The following is a 23,157-nucleotide window of genomic DNA, read 5'->3' as shown; positions in this document are numbered from 1 at the left end:
AAGACAAAACTAAAAAAGCTGAAAAAACTATTAATAACATGGTCAATAAACTTTATCTAAAAGTATACAAATGTACATTCAACAAAAAAATATAAATTTAGTCATGTTTTCAAATGTAGGTCATGAATTAGACAACCAAGGAGTAATCAATGCATTCTAAATAATCAACATCATATTGTATTCCTCAAAGCCAGCACCAATTGGAGGTATATTTCAAACTTTAAGTATGTTTTTTAGAGAAGACTGAAAATCTAATAAAACGACTAAATCATCCACCTGAAAACCTAGAAAAAGCATAAACTAAACAAAAAGCATAACAAATTTAAGAAATATAAACTACTTAAAGAAATAACGTAAGACAAAAATTAAAATAAGAAAATAATTTTTGATATTACCAGCAACACTAATTAAGAACATAAGGTAAATAAATGAAACACAGAATTTGAAAAAGATATTACTTGACATGTGATAGAGATAAAAAAATTTGGTCTTAAAATAGCAGGAAAAAATGTTTATTCCAGTTCTTTTCACAAATTCCTCCAAACTATCAAAGATACACAGAAAGAAACAAACAAGAACAAGTAGAAAATAGAAAAGCACAACAAACCAGACCTGTTCATTTCACACTCTCCTATTAGGTTGGTGTAAAAGTTATTCTGGTTTTTGCCATTAAAAGTAACATCAAAAACTGCAATTACTTTTGCACCAACCTAACAATCTTTTGCTTATGATTTGCCTTTTTCTGCATATGGAACTGTGGAGAGAACACATCAGCCATGACAATCCAAGTATTCAATTTCCATATGTGCATTATGACTGGCATGGGTTTGTGGGTGGTGGATGTACAGAGTGTTGGCACAATTTGCTATGTAGGGGATGCTCTTAGATATCCAGATAGAGTTATCAGGCAGTAGCCCATCATCTCTCTGAATCTAGAGGTCTGAGAACAGGGTGGGTGGGAGAATATAGCAAGAACTCTGTGAGGAATTAGAGATATGGGGGTTGCACCCTTGACCTACGTGTAGCCAACAAGTCCTATTCAATGTGCTGAGTTTTAGAGAAAGGCTCAGACAATGGACCAGAGCATGTGCAGGAGATTCCACAAGCTTCCCAGCGTTCTGCTTGGGCCAGGGCCTTGCCCAGAACAGTCCTGAAAGGACAAAACTGGGGTCCTACAGTCCACCTCTGTGGGCACCTGGAACTAGGACAGTCCCACTTACCCTAGTGTAGACAGGGGCTATAGGAAAATAAGCCTCCGTTTTCTCCTGTAAATAATGTGAGGTGCTTAGAGCATGAAACCACAGGGTTCCACATGCTCAGAAAGTGTCTGTTGACCTTGATTTTTTATGAATGATACCATTTGTGCTGAGACACTTGGAACAAGTTATTCACTCCTGGGGGTCCTTCAGAGCAGAGAGAGGCTTGGAGGTTTGGGTAAATGATTTGGGATAGGACAGAATGTGCCCAGGCACTGGACCATGTGTCAAAAGTCCCACAACAAGATCAAACCTCATTTGGAAGTTGGGGGATATTGCTGCCCTGGCTGAGGTGAGGATGCCTCCAGAGTGAACTGCACACCCCAGGAGCTGGATGCAAAGAGGGGACAAGAGAGGCTGCTGAAGTCCTTCCTACTGCCCTTGGAGCCTGCAGATCCTGCTCCTTTGCCTCCTGGGACCCTGGAGAGCCACCAACTTGAGGACTCCTAAATGCAGTTTCCTGTTTTGTTCTGTGATAGCCCTGTCTGAGGCTGCGGTGCTGGCTGGGTGGGTGGAGGACAGCCTCCTGTATTCCTGGAACCCACTGAGCTTTGCTCATGCATCTGGAGCCAGGGGAGTCATGCTGAGGTCACGCATTTCCTGTTCTTCTGAATAATCTCCACATTATGAGGTGGCCAGAAGCAGGAAAGGGCATTTGACATCCTCCCATTTATTCACTCAGCGACTCTGCCCTTAGCATTAGTCCTGTGTGTCAGCTGCCCTGGTGGGCCCAGCATATGGTACTGAAAATTATCTCGTGGTCCCAGACCCCTAGGGGCCAACAGTCGGATGACAGGTAGACCTCAAGCCCCAAGTTGATACCTAGGTGCCTGGTGAACATCAGGCCGCAGATGGACACCTGGCCAGAGGTAGACATCAGGTCCGAATAGAAACTCGGCCCAAGGTGGATACCTTGCCACAGTTGAATAGCTAGTCCCAGGTGGACATCAGCCTCCAGGTTGACTTCGGTCCCCAAGAGGATATCCAGGCCCCAGGTGGATACCCACTGCATATGTGTAAATTGTCAAGATTTCTTTTTTAAAGCAACACAGAGTTATCATAGAACATGATAACTTTTAGTAGATTTTGAATATGCCTAAACTCCATGAGATATCAAAATAAATATTTTTAAAATCAGGGTGTATATGAAATGATTATTTTTAAATTTATCTTTCATGTTTAAGGATTGGGAATGAAATGTTACAAATGCTATCTGTGTTATTTGTAGAAAATGTAGACAATGAAAAAATCAGAGAGTAAAAATATCTATATTTTTTGGCTATGGGATAATCACTGCTATATCACATTCCTTCTAACCTTATTGCCATAGATTTTTTATAATTAATATTGATTTTATGTCACATAGTTCATTACATATGCAATGGAGTATTACTTGCTCATTAGTAAATCACTAAGAGTTTGACTGTATGTACACTTAAAAAGGCAAAAGAGAGAGATAAATTTACATAATTCAGGTTTTTCCACTTAGCATTTTATCAATGAACATATGTGATTGAGTACAGATGAATGAGAGATTTGGTTCTACATTTACTTTGGATGGCCTCATGCCCTATGTACAAAAACATCTACCTTTGGTGTAAAGCAAACAAAAAACAAGAACCTGTTCTAATGCTAGAGCAAAAGCAAACTGAGGATGATTGTAAAAGTACATACATCAATACATCACTTTAGAGGCCACTTAATTTTTTTCCAAGGGGATATTTGACTACATTTCACTTGCATCTTATTTATTTTATAATTTAAACCCCAAATTATAAAACTAGAATTTAGAAAGTATATTTCCTCACTGGATTACATTTTTGGAAATATTATTTTATATGTGCACAAATATTAAAAAGTCACTGTAGACACTTGAAAACTGTAATATCTTTCAAAGGCAATATTCTACATTAAACTGGTGTAACAAAATTGTTTTGTGCATTTTTTCCAGTACATTTTGTATATTTTACATATTTAACCTTTTTTATTCAGCAAATAATTTTTGAGTATCTACTAAGTACTAGGTTCTGCATTACTAAATGAATTTAAAGAGTGAAATAACAGACATGGTCTCAGACAATAAAAATTAACATTAGGTCACCTATTTATATATTTTAAAATGGTAACTACGAAAACTTTTTGAGATTTTTAACTAGATAACATTATAATAACACACTTGATGTTGTTAATATTTGCCAGTGAGCAAAAAAGAAAATAAAAGGATGGTTTCAATTTATTCAATACACACTTTAAAATTGCAGAAAATAGTCAAGTTTCTCTGCTTTGCAGTTGAATGTCTGTGTGTTTTTCTCTGCAACTTGGCTTTTGTGGAGTGAGAGAAACAATTATTCTTCCAGCCCAATACAGGCAGAAGAGTAACAATAAATCTAAAATTTTAAATGCTTATCAAAAGATAGTAAACATACTATTTCAGAATACTGAGATTAATAAGTTGACCTACAAAAAAAGCCAAACTGACAGTATTACTGAATAAAGAAAGGCCGAAACAGGCAAAATACTTTTTATTTTGTAACCTCGGTATGACACAACTTACCCTAACTATAAAGACCCTAAATTACCAAGATGGGTGCTTATAATATGGAGAGTAGAAAAACTCATTTCCCTTTTAGCTTTTTTATTTCTCTCAGAATAAAAAGTGTATAAGGGGTTTATAAAGAAGTTGATACTATAAGTTAATACTACAATGACAGCACTTTTCAAGAAAAGACTTTTTTTCTCTTACAAATATCGTGTTAGCAGTATTTGTTTTCTCCAGAAATAATGAGGAAATAAAAACATTAGTATGGGGGTAATTAGTATAGTTTTAAAGAAATGAGTTAGGCAACAGGCTAATAATGTATACTTCACTGGCTTTTGAATGCCAACACTCATATTCTTTATAAGGCACAGATATTTTTCCAAAGAACAAGTATGTGAACCTGAAAAGTAATCACCACTTGGTAGTGACAATATGGGTAGGGTGAAGGGTGTCATCAAGAAGCAATGAGAAGATACATTTGCAGTTAAATTTGAAAACCATGATGTTTAATACATATGGTAACAAAGAATACTTTCTCCTGTTTCAACATTATTTTAGAATTTAAGATAGAAGTCAAAATACCTAGGGATAATGATATGACTGTCAAAAATTAAAAATTAAAGGACATTTTGAGTATTATAGGTTAAGAATGAGAACTTACTACCCAATGAACAGGGGATAATTCATTATGCTCCATATCCATTGAATTAAAAGACAGGCCCATTACCTGGATAATTTGAAAGTTTAATTTTATTTAAAAGTCTTGTTTCATTCATCAAGCTAAAGGATTAGCTCCCAGAAATATTCTAGGATTGCATATCCCCAACTCTGTAGGAAGTATAGAAAGAATATTATAAGGGCCACCATCTAAACATTATTATGGAAATAATTTAGTATCATTCCATTTGCCTTTGTAGATTTAAAAATGTAAATGGCTTTCTCATATTACGAAACATCATTTTTCAAAACCCAGATAAACATAGTATATTACAAGAGAATAATTATTTTCTTTATTAAAAAAGAAATGTTGGAGGCTAAGTCCAAAAGACATAAATTATTTTATACCAATAACTACTAACATTTTATTCATTAAAATATAAAGGTCAAAGATATTAAAATGATCTTTCAATGATTAATAACATGTTGATCTCTTTTTCTTCTTTCTGTAAACCTTTTTGAGTCTTAAAAATACTAAACTATACAAGCAATGTTAAATAGTACATAAACTTGGATTAAAATATTCAAATTTACTAGGATGTGGACATTGGAAAGCATGAAAATAAACAGAAGCATAAAGCAGCAGATATAAAATTAAGAAAGCAACGAAGAGTGTTTAAAGTACATATTCATCTGTAGTCTAATGTCTACCATAAACAGTGAGTCTTCTCAGTAAAACACAAATTGTTCATCCAGGGAAAAATCATGTTGTATTACAGAATATTCAACATAATTTTTTTTAGTACTAACTTGTGCCTGGAACATTATTGGTTTTTCTATTACGAACTTATGCACTTGCTAATTTTTTTCACAAAAAATTGTGTTTACAGCTCCATTCAAAAGCAGTTTTTGGTGGGTTGTTTTTTTTTTCGAGAAAGAGTTTTGCTCTTTTCACCTAGGCTGGAATGCAATGGTGTGAACTTGGCTCACAGCAACCTAGCAACCTTCACCTCCCAGGTTCAAGTGATTCTTTTGCCTCAGCCTCCCAAGTGGTTAGGACTACAAGCATGCACCACCATGCCTGGCTAATTTTGTGCTTTCAGTAGAGACGTGGTTTTGCCATGTTGACCAGGCTGGTCTTGAACTCCTGACCTGAGGTAATCCGCCCACCTTGGCCTCCCAAAGTGCTGGGATTACTGGCAAGAGCCACCATACCTGGCCTCAAAAGCAGTTTTTAAAAGCAAACACAATATAACACCAAAGTTGAAAAATCTATGCTCACCCAAGTATGCCAGGTTTTATAAATTATTTATAGAATACTGCATCAAAAATAAGACAATAACCCAAAATATACCATTAAAGATGTATCCACTCCTATAACTAGAGATAATTAATCTATCTGGTAGCAAATGATACTTCAATCAGTTTCAGCATGTCTGAAATCTGTAAGGACAAAAGTGATAAAACGTGACCTTCATTCTTCATTAGACTCTTACAACACTTGAAGGAAAATAATTTCTGGAGCACAAAGAGATCAAGAGGTGAAATCTTTCAAAAAGTTATTCAGTGCTCAAAATCCAAGAGTGCAATATCAGGCTGGGTGCGGTGGCTTATGCCCGTAATCCCAGCACTTTGGGAGGCCATGGTGGGTGGATCACCTGAGGTCAGGAGTTCGAGACCAACCTGGCCAAGAGGGTGAAACCCTGACTCTACTAAAAATACAAAAAGTAGCCAGGCATGGTGGTGTGCACCTGTAGTCCTAGCTACTTGGGGGGCTGAGACAGGACAATCGCTTGAACCTGGGAGGTGGAGGTTGCAGTGAATGGAGATCATGCCACCTCACTGCAGCGTAACAGAATGACATTCCATCACAAAAAAAAAAGAGTGTAATATCAGTATACACAGATTATATACCGAATGAAACAAATAGAATAATTTGAAGAGGCATCTTGATGAACAAGGGGTCATTAGAAAGGTTGTATTCATGTCTTTGAAGGAAATTTCAATGTGAGAAATTAGTACTTTGACTAAATTTAGTAAATTTAGTACTATACTAAAAGTTTATGGGAGAATTTAGTACTTTGACTAAATTTAGTATTATTTACTACTATACTAAAAGCACTATTTAGTACTGCACTATTTAGTACTTTACTAAAAACGTACTATTTATTACTATACTAAAAGTACTATTTAGTACTATACTAAAAGTTTATTGCTAACATGTATTATTAACGTGTGTTAGGCCGAGTACCATATAATTTACACGTGTTATCTCATTTATTGTGGGTAAAACGTAATTTCGAACTCTGGGAGTATATAAGAATTAGATGGAATAAAATTCTATTTAAATGGCCGTCAGTAAATCGGTATCTAGGAACAGGGTGATACAGTGCCCAAGTTTTCTATTCTTAGTAAATGTTGTGTTTCATTTTCAACGTTTTCTTGGATATTGCTCTTTTTTGGTCATTTTTATTTTTTTTTATTTTAGAAAACCAATAAATTGACTCTTCTTGGTACTGACTCTTGGGTTTTATAGAAGAAAAAGTAATTAAATTCTGTACATTTACCTTTACCTCATTTTTTCTCTTTTAAATTTATTTTAATTGACATATAATAGATGTACATTTTATGGGGTAGAGAGTGATATTTTGATATATTTATGCAATGCGTAAAGGTCAAGTCAGAGTCATTATCATATCCATTACCTAAATCATGTATTATTTCTTTGCAGTGAGAATATTCAAAATCTTTTTAGTTATTTGAAAACACACAATAAATTCCCGATAACTACAGTCACCCAACAGTGCTGTCGAGAACTAGAACTTCTTCCTTCTCTCCAGCTGTAATTTTGTACGTATTAACCACATTTTTCTTATACTCGTTTCTCCTACTCTTTCCAGGATATGGTAACCAGAACTCTACCGTTATCTACTTCTACGAGATTAATAATTTTAACTTCCATACATAAGTGAGAACATGTAGTTATGTGGTGCTTATGTTTCTATGCCAGGCTTATTTCACCTAACATAATGCCCTCCACTAGCATTCTTGTTGCCACAAATAACAGGATTTTGTTCTTTATTATGATAAATAATATTCCATTATATATGTATGTCACATTTCTTTATCCATTCATCTGTTGATGGACACTTATGTTGATTCCATATCCTGGCTATTATGAATAGTGCTGTAATAAACATGGGGGTGCAGGTAACTCTTTGATATACTGATTTTCTTTCCTTTGGATATATACTGAAAACCATATGATTAAATTAATAAACACAATAAAAGCATTTGGCAAAATTAAATATTCTTACATGACAAAAAACCTCTCAACAATTTAGTATAGAAAATATATGCCTTAACACGGAAGGACATAAAGGACAAATCTACAGCTAAGATCATACTGAATGTGGAAAAGGTGAAAGATTTTACTGTGAACAAGAAAAAGATTTTACTGGAACAAGAAAAGGATGCCTGTTTTCACCAATCATATTTCACATAGTGAAAGTCTTAGCCAGGACAATTAGGTTAGAGAAAGAAATAAAGGACATCTGAATTGGAAATGACACAGTCAAATTGTCCCTGTTTAAAGACAATGTGATCTTATACATGGAAAAAAATAAGACTCTACCAAAAGCTTCTTAGGGTGATAAATGAAATGAATAAAGTTGCAGGATATAAATCAACATACAAAATCAGTAGCATTTCTATATAATGATAGTAAACTAGCTGAAACAAGAAATCAAGAAAGCAATTCCTTTTACAATAGTTACAAAAATGTACTTAGAAATAAATTTAACCAAGGAAGTAAAAGATTTCTACAACAAAAGTGACAAATATTAATGAAAGAAATTAAAGAAAACACAAAAAAGGAAAGACATCCACGTTTAGATTGAAATAATATTCTTAAAATGACCCACTATCCTATGGGATTTACAAATTTAGTACAATCACTAGCTTGTATTTTTAAAAGGATCTTTGCTGCATATTCTTAAGATACTCAATGACAATGCCTGGATTTAAGTTTGAGGTGCTATTTATCTATTTTATATTGGGCACAATATAATGTTATCAGAGATAACAGTTTTGATTGGTCCTAGGTCATACAGTAATATACACATTGCGATTTATAGACAAGCTATCTTTTAATACTCAGGCATTTAGAAAGTTCATTTAGACTGGCCGGGCGTGGTGGCTCAAGCCTGTAATCCTAGCACTTTGGGAGGCCGACGTGGGCGGATCACGACGTCAGGAGTTCGAGACCATCCTGGCCAACTTAGTGAAACCCTCTCTCTACTAAAAATACAAAAACATTAGCAGGGCGTGGTGGCGGGCGCCTGCAGTCCCAGCTACTCGGGAGGCTGAGGCAGGAGAACGGCATGAACCCGGGAGGCAGAGCTTGCAGTGAGCAGAGATGGTGCCACTGCACTCTAGCCTGGGGGATGGAGCCAGACTCTGTCTCCAAAAAAAAAAAAAAAAAGAAAGTTCATTTAGACAAAGTTATAAAAACTTGCCTTCCATTCTGCCTATATCACCTAAAAATCCTAATTTAAGAGGAAATAACATTTTTTATTTGATATACAATTTATCAACACAATAAAAATCTAACAATTATCTTGTGCAGAGTGTGAAAATCTCATCAGATTAAGGAACACAAAGTCATCTTTTTCATATTTCGGAAGTAAAACTGTTTTGGAAACTGTTATTTTTAGAAACAGTTAAAAACATTTTTTCATTAGTTTTTCACATAAAATTGTGACAACAAGCATGAAATAACTGTCATCACAGAAGCATGGTATATTCGATTCCAAAATATATTCTGTTTAAGTTTCAATATACTTATGTATTATTTATACTTAGATTGTAATCCATAATGTACAGATATTATTTTTCCTTCAACTCTTAAGAATATTTTTAAATAATAAAATTAAAATTAATGAATTACAATTTTTTTTGGTTGGGAAAATGAATAGACACACACGTGACAGTGCATCACTTCACCTCATCATTTCATCTCATCATTTCATCTCATTTCATGATTCATCTCATCATTTTATCTCATCATTCACCTCATCCCATCTCATCTCATCATTTCATCATATCATCTCATCATTCATCTCATCATTTCATCAAATCTCATTTCCATTTCATTATTTCACTTCATTTCATTTCACTGTTTCATCTAATTTCATTTCATTATTTCATTGTGTCATTTCATATCATCTCATTTCATCTGTTTTTCATCTCATCATTTTTCATATCATTTTTCATCTCATCAGTTTATCTCAGTTCATTTTATCTCCTCATTTCATCATTTCATCCTTTCATTTTGACATTTCATCTCATTTCATCTCATCTCATTTCATTATTTCATTTCATTTCATTATTTCACCTAATTTCATTATTTCATCTCATCTCATCTCATTTCATCTCATCATTTTTCATCTCATCATTTAATCTCATTTCATCTCATCATTTCATCTCACCACATCTCTTCATCATTTCATTTCAACATTTTATCATTTCATCTCATCATTTCATCTCATCTCATCTTTCAATTTCATTTCAATATCATTTCATTTCATCATTTCATTTCATTATTTCATTTCATTTCACCTCATTTCATTTCATTTCATCTCATTTCATCTCATCATTTCATCTCATCTCATCTTTCAATTTCATTTCAATATCATTTCATTTCATCTCATTTCATTTCATTATTTCATTTCATTTCACCTCATTTCATTTCATTTCATCTCATGTCATCTCATCTTATCTCATTTCATCTCATCATTTCTTCTCATCTCATCTCATCATTTCACCATTTCATCTCATCATTTCATCTCATCTCACCTCATCTCACCATTTCATCTCATCATTTCATCTCACCTCATCTCATCATTTCATCTCATTTCATCTCATCATTTCATCTCATCCTTTCATCTTATCATTTCATCTTATCATTTCATCTCATTTCATCTCATCATTTCCTCTCATTTCATCTCATCTCACCTCAGCATTTCATCATTTCATCTCACCATTTCTTATTACATCTCATCATTTTATCTCATCGTTTCATCTAATCTCAATTCAATTTCCTTCCATTATTTCATTTCATCTCACTTCATTTCATCTCATTCATTTCATCTCATTTCATTACATCTCATCATTTCCTCTCATCATTACATCTCATCACATTTCATATTATTTCATCTCATCGTTGAATCTCATCATTTCATCTCACCTCATTTCATTTCATCTCATCATTCATCTCATCATTTCATCTCATCTCATTTCCATTTCATTATTTCATTTCATCATTTAATTTCATCATCTCATTTAATTTCACCTCATTTCATTATTTCATTTCATTTTTTCATTTCATTATGTCATTTCATCTCATTACATTTTGTCTAATTTCATTTCATCTCATTTCATATCATCATTTCATTTCATCTCATCTCATCATCTCTTTTCATCTCATCATTTCATCTCATCTCATCAACTCATTTCATCTTATCTCATTTCATCTCATCATTTCATCTCATCTAATATCTTCTCATTTCATTTCATTTTTCATTTCATTATTTCATCTCATTTCATTATTTCACCTCATCTCATTTCATCTCATCACATCTCATCATTTCATCATTTTATTTCATTATTTCATCTTATTTCATCTCATTTCATCTCATCTCATTTCAATTTTATTTCAATTTCACTTCATTATTTCATTTCATCTCATTATTTCATTTCATTTCATCTCATCATTTCATCTAATCATTTCAGCTCATCATCTCATGATTTCATCTCATGATTCATCTCATCATTTCATATCATCATCTCACCATTTCATTTCATCTCATGTCATTTCATTTCACCTCATTTCATCTCGTCTCATTTCATCATTACATCTCACCATTTCATCATTACATCTCATCATTTCATCATTTTGTCATCATTTCATGTCATCATTTCATCACATCTCATCTCATCTCATTTCATCCCATCATTTCAGCATTTCATCTCATTTCATCTCATCATTTCAACTCATTTTATATAATCTCATCATTTCCATTACATTTCCATTTCATTATTCCATTTCATCATTTCATTTCATTATTTCATTTCATTATGTCATTTCATCTCGTTACATTTCATCTCATCTCGTTTCATCTCATCTCATCATTTCATCATTTCATCTCGTCATTTCATCTCAGTATTTCATCGGATTTCATGTCAACATATCATGCCATCATTTCACCTCATCATTTCATCACATCTCATCTCATCATTTAATCTCATTATTTAATCTCATTTCATCTCATCATTTCATCTCATCTCATCATTTCATCATTTCATCTCGTCATTTCGTCTCATCTCATTATTTCCATTTCATTTCCATTTCATTATTTCATCATTTCATTATTTCATTTCATCTCATTTCATTATTTTATTTCATTATGTCATTTCATTTCATCTCATTACATTTCATTTCATCTCATTTCATTTCATCTCATCATTTCATCTCATCATTTCATCTCATTTCATCTCATCACATTTCATCATTTCATCTCATCATTTCATCTTATCTCATCTCATTTCAATTTCATTTCAATTTCATCATTACATTTCATAATTTCCTTTCATTATGTCATTTCATTTCATCTCATTTCATTATTTCATTTCTTTATTTCATTTCATTTCATCTCATCATTTCATCTTATCATCTCATCTCATTTCATCATTTCATCTCATCATTCATCTCATTTCATCTCATCATTTTAACTCATTATTTCATCTCATCTCATCTCATTTCAATTTCATTTCATTATTTCATGTCATTTCATTATTTCATTTCATTTCATGATTTCATCTCATTTCATCATTTTATCCATCATCTCATCATTTCATCTCATTTCATCTCATCTCCTTTCAATTCCTTTTCAATTTTGTCATTTTGTCTCATCATTTCAACTATTTCATCTCAAAACTTCATCTTATCTCATGTCATCATTTCATCATTTCATCTCATCATTTCATCTCATATCAAGTCATCTGATCATTTCATCTAACTGAAATGATGTAATGGAATCATGAAATGAAATGGATAGGATGCCCTCAGTGATGTTAAATTTAAAAATTGTTTGTTTTCATGTATTCATTTTTATATTTATATGTATTTATATTTATATTTACTTATATTTCTTTTTACTTATTTTTATTTATATTTTTTATTATTTCTTTATTTATAGACAAGGTCTTGTTCTGTTGCCTAGGCTGGAACTCAGTGGTGCATTCACAGTTCACTGAAGCCTTGAGCAAACCTCCCACCTCAGCCTCCTAGGTAGCTGGGACCCCAGGTGCGCACCACCACACCTGGTTAATTTTTTATTATTTGTAGAGAAGGAGGCTTGCTATGCTGCCCAGGCTGGTCTCAAACTCCTGGGCTCAAGCAATTCTCCTGCTTTGGCATCCCAAAATGCTGGTATTACAGACATGAGCCACAGTGCCCAACCTATTTATTTATTTATTTATTTAATAAAGACAAGGTCTCACTATGTTGCCCAGGCTGGTCTTCAACTCCTGGCCTCAAATGATTCTCCAAACTTGGCCTCTCAAAATGTTGGGATTACAGGTATGAGCCACCATGCCTGGCCTAAAAATAGTATTATATTTTAGTATTATATAATTTTCAATTAGGTAATAGGAATATTCTGCACAGGAAATATACCCTTAATTACATAGGCATAAACATTTGTTACACTGAGAAGAATCTAATAGAGCTAAAAATAAAAATTAATTTGGAAAGGTCATTAGATACTCATACATTCTTACACTTACACATTCTTTCATATATTCATATATTCTTTTAACAGTATCAATGGTTTAGTGTTATGCATACAAAACCATGACCTATATGTAATACAACGAATAACAGGCTAATAACTAATAACTAATACAACTAATAATCACAATTCAAGGAATATTATATACAAAGCTTTAACTTCTCATCATCAGATTTTGTTTTTTTCCTTTCTGTTTTGGCAGATACTATGAACACAACATTCAATGCACAGACACTATGGAGCCCTTACTAAGCATAAAGTACCGTGAAAGGCCAGGGCTAAGACAGAACTGAGACAGGGCCAGGGATATGACAGAACTGGGGCAGGGTCATGGCCAGAGAAAAACCAGGGGCAGGGTCACAGACAGGGACACAACAGGACCAAGGCCAGGGCCAGAAACAGGGCAGAACCAGGGCGAGGGCAGGGACATGGCAGGGCAAGGGCCATGGCAGGATCAGGGCCAGGAGAAGGCCAGGGCAGGGCTTGGGTAGCACAGGGCCAAGGCAGGGCAGGGTCAGTGTAGAGCAAGGAAAGGGCCAGGGTATGGAAGGGCAGGGACAGGGAGGTCCAAGGCCAGAGAAGGACCATGGAAAAAACATGGCCAGGGAGGATCCAGGGCAAGGGCAAGTCCACGGCAGAACCAGAGCCAGGGCAGGCCAAAAGCAGGGCCAGGGCAGGGCAAGGCCAGGGTAGGGCAGGGCCAGTGTAGGGTGAGGGTAGGGACAGGGCAAGTTCAGGGCCAGGACAGGACTAAGATAGCACAGGGCCAAGGCAGGGCCAGGGCAGGGCCTGGGGATTGTCAGGTCCAGGGCCAGGGTTAAGGCTGGGCCAGGGACAGGGCCAGAGCAAGGGCAGGGCCAGGGAGAAGGCAGAACCAGAGAGGATCCAGTGCAAGGTCAGGGACAAGGCAGAACCAGGACCAGGACAAGGCAAAGCCAAGGCCAGGGCAGGGCAAGGCCAGGGCAGGGCAAGACCAGGGAAGGGCAAGGCCAGGGTAGAAAAGACCAGGGTAAGGCCAGGCCAGGGTAGGAGAAGGCCATGGTAGGGCCAAGGCCAAGGCAGGGCAGGGCTAGGGTAGCACAAGGCATGGCCAAAAACAGGGCAGGGTCATAGCAGTGGCAGGACTAGCAACAGGGCCAGGGCAAGCGCTGGACCAGGGCATGGTGGGGACAATACAGGGCCAGGACAGAGGATGGCAAGGCAGGTCCAAGGCCATTTCATGGACTTGGTAGGCCTGGGGTCAGGCCAGGGTAGGGGAAGGGCAAGGCCAGGGAGAAGGCAGGGCTGGGGCCAAGGCAGTGCCAGGGTAGGGTAGGAACAGTGAAGGGCCAATGCAGGGTAAGGGCAAGGCCAGGGCATGGAAGAGCAGGGAACGACCAAGGAAGGGCCAGGAGAGGGCCAGGGCAAAGTCAGGGCCAGAAAAAGTGTACGGCTGGGGCCAGGGATATGGTAAGACCAGGGCTGGGCCCAGGCTGGGACATGCAGGGCAGAGCAGGGAATGACCAAGGAAGGCCCAGGAGAGGGCCAGGGCAAGGTCAGGGCCAGGAAAAGGGTACGGCTGGGGCCAGGAATATGGTAAGACCAGGGCTGGGCCCAGGCTGGGACACGCAGGGCAGAGCATGGCCTGTGCAATGCAGGGCCAGAGCCAGGCCATAGAGAGAGTAGGGCAAATGCCAAGGCAAGGCTAGGGTAGTGCCAGGGCTTAGGCAAGGTCAGGGAATGTCCTGGGCTGAGTCAAGGCTACAACCAATACAGGGCAAAGGCCGGGGCAGATCTAGGGCACAAGCAGGGCAGGCTAGGGCACGGCAATGGCAAGACCAGGCCATGGCAGGGCCAGCCCAGGATAGAACAGGGCACAGGCAAGGCAGGGTCAGGGCCACGGCTGGGGCAGGCAAGGACCAGGACCAGGGTGCAGGCCAGGGCAAGTGTATGGCCAGGGCAGAAGTAGGGCCAGAGCCAGGGTCTGGGCAGGGCCAAGACTGGTCCATTGCAGGGCCAGGGTTCAGACCAGGGCCAGAGCAGGACTCGGACAGGGCCAGGGCCAGGGCCAGGACCAGGAAAGGACAATGTCAGGACAAGGGCCAATGCAAGATCAGCAATGGGGCTAGGGCCAGGACAGGGACAGAGACAGGGTCAGGGCTAGGGCCACAATAGCATGCCAGGGTAGAGCCAGGCCAAATTAGGGCCAGGACAGGGTCAGGATCAGGGCTGGGCCAGGGTATGGCCTTAAGTAGTGAAGGGCCAGGGCCAGGGTCCATGCCAGTGCCAGCACCTGTCCAGGGCAGAGGCAGGGCCATGGCCAGGTCTAGGACAAGGCTGGGGCAGGGCCAAGGACTGGGTCAGGGTCAGCAGAAGACCAGGACAGAGCCAGGGGAGGGACAGGGCCATGGCAGGATCAGGGTCAGGAACAGGGGTCAATGCTGGGCCAAGGACACAGATAGGACCAGGTCTGTGCTAGGGCCAGTGTGAGGGCCAAGGTGGGGTCAGGGCAGGGCCAAAGGGAGGGCAGGGCCAGGATAGGGTGGAGCAGGTCTGGGGGTAGCACAGGGTTAAGTCAGGGCATGACCAACCAGGGCAGGTCTATGGCTGGGGCCGGGGCAGGGCCAAGGCAGTGGCAGCTCCAGGGCAGGGCCAGGGTTAGGGCCACGGACATGTCCAAGGCCAGTGCCAGGGCAAGGGCAAGGGCAGGGGCAGGGCCAGGGTCATTTAAGAACCAGGGACAAGGTGAGGCCCAGAGCAGGGCCAGGACAGGTACCTGGCAGGGCTACAGTCTGGGACAGGGCCATGGCAGGGCCAGGGTCAGGGCCACAACCAGGTCTGTGCTATGGCCAGGTCCAACACAGTGCCCAGGTGAGGCTAGGGTGAAGGCCAAGATAGGGCCAGGGCAGGGTCAAAGCCAGGCTAGGGCCAAGGAAGGGCAAGGCATGGCCAGGAAAACCTAGGGCCAAGACAGGGCAGGGCCAGGCCAGTGCAAAGACCTGGGCAGGGTCAAGGAACAGCCAGGGAAGTGCCAGGGCCAGGGCCATGGCCATGACCTGGGCAGGACCAGCTCGGGGCAGGGGCAAAACAAGGGCAAGGACAGTGCAGGTTCTTGCCATAGCCAGGGTCCAGGAGAGTGTCAGGGCAGGGCCAAGGCAGTGTCTGGGCCGTGGTAAGACCAGCAACAGGGCTGGGGCTAGGCCAGTGACAGGACCAGAGTCAGGGCAAGGGCCAGGGCCAGGGGAGAACCAGGGCAAGGTCTCAAGCAGGGAATGGCCAGGGACAGGACAGGTCCAGGGCAGGGCCAGAGCAAGGTAAGGGTCAGGGCCAAGGCCAGGGTAGGGACAGGGCAAGAAATATGGCAGGACCAGGGGCAATGCCAAGGCCAGAGCTGGGCCAGGGCTGAGCCAGGGCTGAGTCAGGGCTGAGTCAGGGTAGGGCAGGGCAGGGCATGGTATGGCCAGTGCAGGACAGGACAAGAGCTGGTCCACAGAGAGAGCAGCGCTGATGCCAAGAAAGAGCAAGGCTAGTGCCAAGGCTGAGGCAGTGTCAGAGCATGTCCAGGGCAGGGCCGGGGCCAGGGCCAGAACCGAGCCAGGGCACAGCCAAGGCAGGGTAGGGCAGGGAAATGGCACAGCCAGGTCAGTACTGGGACAGGGCAGAGAAGGGCAAGGTGATGGTAGGGGCAGGGGAGGGACAGGCCAAGGCATGCCATGAACCTGTGCTGGCCTGGCCTTGTCTCTGGCCCTGGCTCTGGCCCTGCCCCTTGTCCTGACCCTGGTCCTGTCATGGCACTGGCCCTGCCAATGGTCATGGTCCTGCTCCTGTTCTGGCCTTGACCTGGCCTTGGACACGTCCTGGCCCTGCTTGGGCCCATCCCTGCCCAGGCCCCACCATGGGCCGGCATGTTCTGCCCTCTCCTGGCACTGACCCTGCCCTGTCATGGCCCAGTGGTGCCATTGCCCTGCCTTACCCTGCACATGGCCAGTGCCAGGGCAAGACCAGGGCAGGGATAGGGTAGCACAGGGCCAGATCCACAGCAGGGGCAGGGGAAAGCCAGTCCCATTGCCAATGCACCGGCCCTCCCTACAAGGTTCCTACCACGTGGCCACTGCTGCAGCCCATCCATCATTGTAAACCTGACCCCCAACCCTGGCTGCAGCCACCTGCCCTCCTAGCATGGCCACTCTCCTACTGCTCCGGTGCACTGCGGTCTCTGTTGCTGCCACCCACCTGCAATGAGGCGAGCCATGGTGTTGCAGGCTATAGGTGTCTCCTCCTCCTCCTGGCATGGAGCAGCTGGGCGGGCAAAGCCAGAAAAGCCTAGAGGAAGATGTGAGGGGTGGAAGGGTTAGAGCCTCAACATGTCATGCCGGCCACTGGGTGGCAGGGGCCAGTTTCAGCAAAGGCACTCACACCCACCTCCAAAGTCCAGCCTCTCCTTTTGGCCCAAGCTAGCTAGGAACTGGGGTCTGGGGTGGGTGTGGAGACACCACAGAACCCTGCTCCCCACTCCACAGGAACCATTGGGCCCACCGGGGCTGCACTCCTCGGGGAGCAGGAGAAGCAGACAAATTCAGACCCAGCCAGCCCTCCACACCCAGGTGCGAATTCCTGTTCCAGACGTCTCCACGCACAGGGCCCTGTCCCCCGTGGTGTCCCCAGGGGTGCCTCACAGCCTCTGAGGCACAGACTCAGAGTGCCCAGGCCCAGGAACCATGGTGGGTATGGGGGCTCTGCAATGCTCAGGATTCCCACGCAAACGCTGTGCGCCTGCCACACTCCAGTATGACCAAGAGTAGATCGGCCTCTGGACTGTGGAGTCAGGGAGAGGAGAAACACTCCTTCCTTGGATGCCAACTCTGCTGACTGCCACCAGCAGTGCAGTCTCTGATAGCAATGAACTCGCCCCCTCTCCACAGCTACTCCTGCCCTAAATAGTGCCCCCCACCTCCATCCCCGAATGCTGCCAGTAGCATATACCCGATAGTGCCCTAACCTGTCCTCCTCCATGGGCATTGCAGCCCCAGAAAGCGCCCATAATCCACCCTCCCTGCCGTGGGCAGTGCAGCCCTGTACAGTGCTACCAAACAGTACTCCTAATGCAGGCAATGACACCCTGGATAGCACCCCCAACCCACCCCACACTGTGAAAGGTGCAGCCCTGGATAGCCCCTGTCCTACCACTCTGGTCATGCTGCAGTCTCTGTCACCGCCACCACCAACCACAGTGAGGCAAGCCAGTGGGACATAGGCTCTAGCACCCAGCAGCCAGGCAAGGAGCAGCTCTCGCTGATGGCCCGCTCCTACCACTCCTACCACGCTGCTGTCTCCATGGCCGTCTTCTTTGACTACAAAGGAATGAAACTAGGTATCAGTAAGAAGAGTAATTTTGGAAAGAATACAGTCACAGGGAAGTTAAACACTAGTCTCCTGAATAAATGACTGGTGGGTCAATGAAGATACTAAGACAGAAATTCAAAGATTTCATGAAACAAAGGGTAATGAAAACACAATATACCAAAATTGTTACACAGAAAGCAGGACAAAGGCAGAGATTTAAAGCTATAAGAGTCTAACATCCAAACAAAAGAAAAACTTCAAATAAACAATGCATCTTAAAGAACTAGTATAGTAAGAACAAACTAAACCAAAAATAAGAAAATAAATAAGATCGTAGCAGAAATAAAATTGAAATAAAATCACACAAGATTAAACGAAAAGTTGGTTTTCTGGAAAGCTAAACAAAATTGACAAACTTCTAACCAGGCTAACCAAAAAAAAAGAGACAAGATTCAAATAAATAAAATCAACAGATAAAAAAAGGAGACATTACAACTGATACTTCAGAAATTCAAAGGATCATAACTGGCTATTATATGCCAATAAATTGGAAAGCCTAGTAGAAATTGGCAAATTCGTAGATGTATACAACTTACTTATGTTGAACAATGAAAACATCCAAGAGCAGAACAGATTGGTAATAAGTAATGAGATTGAAGCCATCAGAAAAAGTCTCCTGGTAAAGAAAAGCCCAGCAACTGATGTATTCACTGCTGATGGCTTCACCCCAAACAATTTAAAGACCTAGTACCAACCCTACTCAAACTATTTTGAAAAACAGGAGGGAATACTTCCAAATTTATTCTATGAGACCATTATTACTGCGATACCAAAATCAGACAAAGGCATCAAAGAAGGAAACTACAGGCCAGTATCTCCAATATTGATCCAAAATTCCTCAACAAAATACCAGTGAATCAAATTCAGTAATACATTAAAAAGATAATTCATCATGATCAAGTGGGATGTATCCCTGGAATGCAGGGGTCACTCAGCATACAATGTGATACATCACATCAACCAAATAAACGACAAAAGCAGTATGATCATGTCAACTGAAACTGAAAAAGCATTTGATGAAATTCAACATCCCTTCATGCTACAAATCCTCAAAAAAAAATGGGTACAGAAGAAACATACTGCAATATAATAAAAACTACAAGAAAGACACCCACAGCTAGAATCAGATGGAATGGGGAAAAATGGAAAGCTTTTCCTCTAAGATCTTGAACATGATAAGGATGCCCACTGTCACCACTGTTGTTAAACATAGTACTGGAAATCCCAGCTAAAGCAATCAGTGCAGCACCTGATATGGCCCCCAACCCACCCTGCCCCCTGCCAGCAGCAGTGTAGCCCCCCCGCAATAGCACACCCAAGACACCCAAACCGCCCTGCCTCCCCGCACCATGGGCATTGCAGCACCTCAAGCGCCCTCAACCCAAAACTGCCACCCCCCATGCAGCCACACAGTGCAGCCCCGGATAGCACACTTAGCCCACCTCACTGTTGCCAGCAATACAGTCTGGGATAGTGGCCCCAACCGGCTCCCCGCCGAGGGCTTTTCCATCAAGATGGAAATGTAAAAAATTTATTCGAACTGGATGACACAACCTATCAAGACCTCTGGGATACAGCAAAGACAGTGCTAAGAGGAAAGTGTGTAGCCCTAAACACCTATGTCAAAAAGTCTGAAAGAGCACAAACAGACAATCTAAGTTTGACAATAAGGCCATAGTTACCAAAACAGCATGGTACTGGTTTAAAAATAGGCACATAGACCAATGGAACAGAAGAGAGAACTCAGAAATTAACCCAAATACTTACAGCCAACTGATCTTCGACAAAGTAAACAAAAACATAAAGTGGGGAAAGGACACCCTTTTCAACCATGATGTTGGGATAATTGGCGAGCCACATGAAGGGGAATAAAACTTAGGCCACCTCACCTTATAGAAAAATCTACTCAAGATGGATTAAGAACTTAAACCTAATTCCTGAACTATAAAAATTCTAGAATATAACACTGGATAAACACTTCTGGACATTGATATAGGCAAGCATTTCATGACCAAGAACCCAAATGCAAATGCAATGAAAACAAAGATAAAAAGCTGGGACTTAATTAAACTAAAGAGCTTTTGCACGGCAAAGGGAAGAGTCAGCAGAGTAAACAGACAACCCACAGAGTGGGACCCCGACCCTGACTCTGACCCCTGACCCCTAACCCTTAACCCTAACCCCTAACCCCAACCCTCACCCTCACCCTAATGCAACCCTAACATCTAATCCCTAACCCCTAACCTCTCTTAACCCCTAACTCTAAACGTTGACTCCTAACCCCTAACTCTGACCCCAACCCCTATTTCCAACCCCAAACACTAAACTTAACACCTAACCCCTAACCCTAATAAGAACCTTAACCCTAGGTTCGCTACTACGTTTGTATTGACTATGTCAACCTTGATTATTATGATCGCTGTCTTAGGACTGCACGGTAGCGAGGGGATTGCGAATCTTATATTAATATTTTTGTATTGAGGCAGTGCATAGCATTACAGGTGCTTCTTACATGAGCAATGGGGGTGTCATATTTTGGGTGTCACGTCTGCATTACGAATGCTGCATTTGTCTTCGGAGGCTGCGGTGTGGATCTCGCATTGCGGCCGCCTCACAGTGGCTGGGGAGAACCTCAGTGGGCAGGATTCAGAGGGGCTTTTGGTTTCCCGTTTTCCACACTGAACCCTTCTATAACTGGTCTCTGACCTTGATTAGTCAGGGCTGCAAACAGGAAGGATTTTACTCACTGTCGATGCGGCCCCGAGTTGTCCCAAAGCGAGGCAGTGTCCACAAGGTCTGTGCTGAGGAGAACGCAGCTCTGCCCTCGCGGTGCCACCGGCCCGCCCTGGTCTGTGCTGAGCAGAACACTGGTCTGCCTTCGCTGTTCCTCCAAAGTCTGTGCAGAGGAGAACTCAGCTCTGCCCTCGCGATGCTCTAGGGGTCTGCGCTGAGGAGAACACAGCTCCGACCTCACAGAGGTATAGCTCTGGCTCAGACGCAGAGGGGGGCGAACAGCGCCGGCGCAAGCGCGGGGGGGGGGGGGGGGGAGGGTGGGCGCACAGCGCCGGCGCAGGCGCGGGGGCGGGGGGCGCACAGCGCCAGCGCAGGCGCGGGGGCGGGGGGGTGGGGCGTGCACAGGGCCGGCGCAGGAGCAGAGGGGCCGCACAGCGTGCATCGCGAGGGCGGAGCTTAATTCTCCTCTGCACACACTTTGCAGGTACAGCAAGGGCGGACCAGCCTTCTCCTCAGCACGGACACGGGCGGGCCAGCGGCACCGCGAGGGCGGAGCTGCGTTCTGCTCAGCACAGACCCGGGAGACACCGGGAAGGCAGAGCAGCGTTCTCCTCAGCACAGACCTTGTGGACACTGCCTCGCTTTGGGACAACTCGGGGCCGCATCGACAGTGAGTAAAATCCTTCCTGTTTGCAGCCCTGAATAATCAGGGTCAGAGACCAGTTAGAAGGGTCAAGGTGGAAAAGGGGAAAGCAGAAGCCCCTCTGAATCCTGCCCACCGAGGTTCTCCCCAGCCATTGTGAGGCGGCCGCAATGTGAGATCCACACCGCAGCCTCGGAAGACAAATGCAGCATTCGTAATACAGATGTGACACCCAAAATATGACACCCCCATTGCTCATGGAAGAAGCACCTGTAATGCTAATGCACTGCCTCAATACAAAAATACTAACATAAGATTCGCAATCCCCTCGCTGCCATGCAGTCCTAAGACAGCGATCATAATCAAGGTTGACATAGTCAATACTAACGTAGTAGCGAACCTAGGGTTAAGGTTCTTATTAGGGTTAGGGGTTAGGGGTTAAGTTTAGTGTTTGGGGTTGGAGATAGGGGTTGGGGTCAGAGTTAGGGGTTAGGAGTCAACGTTTAGAGTTAGGGGTTAAAAGAGGTTAGGAGTTAGGGGTTAGGGTTGCGTTAGGGTGAGGGTGAGGGTTGGGGTTAGGGTTAGGGATTAGGGTTAAGGGTTAGGGGTTAGGGTTGGGTTTAGGCGTCAGGGGTCAGGGTCAGAGTCAGGGTCAGGGGTCCCACTCTGTGGGTTGTCTGTTTACTCTGCTGACTCTTCCCTTTGCCGTGCAAAAGCTCTTTAGTTTAATTAAGTCCCAGCTATTTATGTTTGTTTTTATTGCATTTGCATTTGGATTGTTGGTCATGAAATCCTTGCCTATGTCAATGTCTAGAAGGGTTTATCCAGTGTTATCTTCTAGAATTTTTATAGTTCAGGAATTAGATTTAAGTTCTTAATCCATCTTGAGTAGATTTTTCTATAAGGTGAGAGGTGAGAATCAAGTTTTATTCCCCTACATGTGGCTCGCCAATTATCCCTACATCACGTGTTGAAAAGGGTGTCCTTTTCCCACTTTATGTTTTTGTTTACTTTGTCGAAGATCAGTTGGCTGTGAGTATTTGGATTAATTTCTGGGTTCTCTCTTCTGTTCCATTGGTCTATGTGCCTATTTTT

General features: G+C 42.1%; 1 protein-coding gene and 1 long non-coding RNA gene across 2 annotated transcripts; both read right to left on the bottom strand.

Moving 5' to 3' along the window:
• Positions 1–12,951: 12,951 nt before the first annotated feature.
• Positions 12,952–18,623, bottom strand: LOC129483191 (uncharacterized). Its single transcript, XR_008657976.2, has 3 exons — positions 18,468–18,623; positions 17,517–17,606; positions 12,952–13,114 (listed from the first exon to the last, which is right to left on the bottom strand). It is a non-coding gene; the product is annotated as an uncharacterized lncRNA (long non-coding RNA).
• LOC129481658 (uncharacterized) lies at positions 13,505–17,412 on the bottom strand. The gene is given in 3 exon segments (XM_063640009.1): positions 13,505–14,928; positions 15,875–16,068; positions 17,257–17,412. Coding segments are annotated over 3 exon segments (1,224 nt in total). The 3' UTR covers positions 13,505–14,054.
• Positions 18,624–23,157: the final 4,534 nt, after the last annotated feature.

This window comes from Symphalangus syndactylus, chromosome 5 (assembly GCF_028878055.3).
Source record: "Symphalangus syndactylus isolate Jambi chromosome 5, NHGRI_mSymSyn1-v2.1_pri, whole genome shotgun sequence".
NCBI classification, from domain to species: Eukaryota; Metazoa; Chordata; class Mammalia; order Primates; family Hylobatidae; genus Symphalangus; species Symphalangus syndactylus.
The sequence above is the reverse complement of the archived record's forward strand: the minus strand, read 5'-3'. Positions and strand labels throughout refer to the sequence as shown.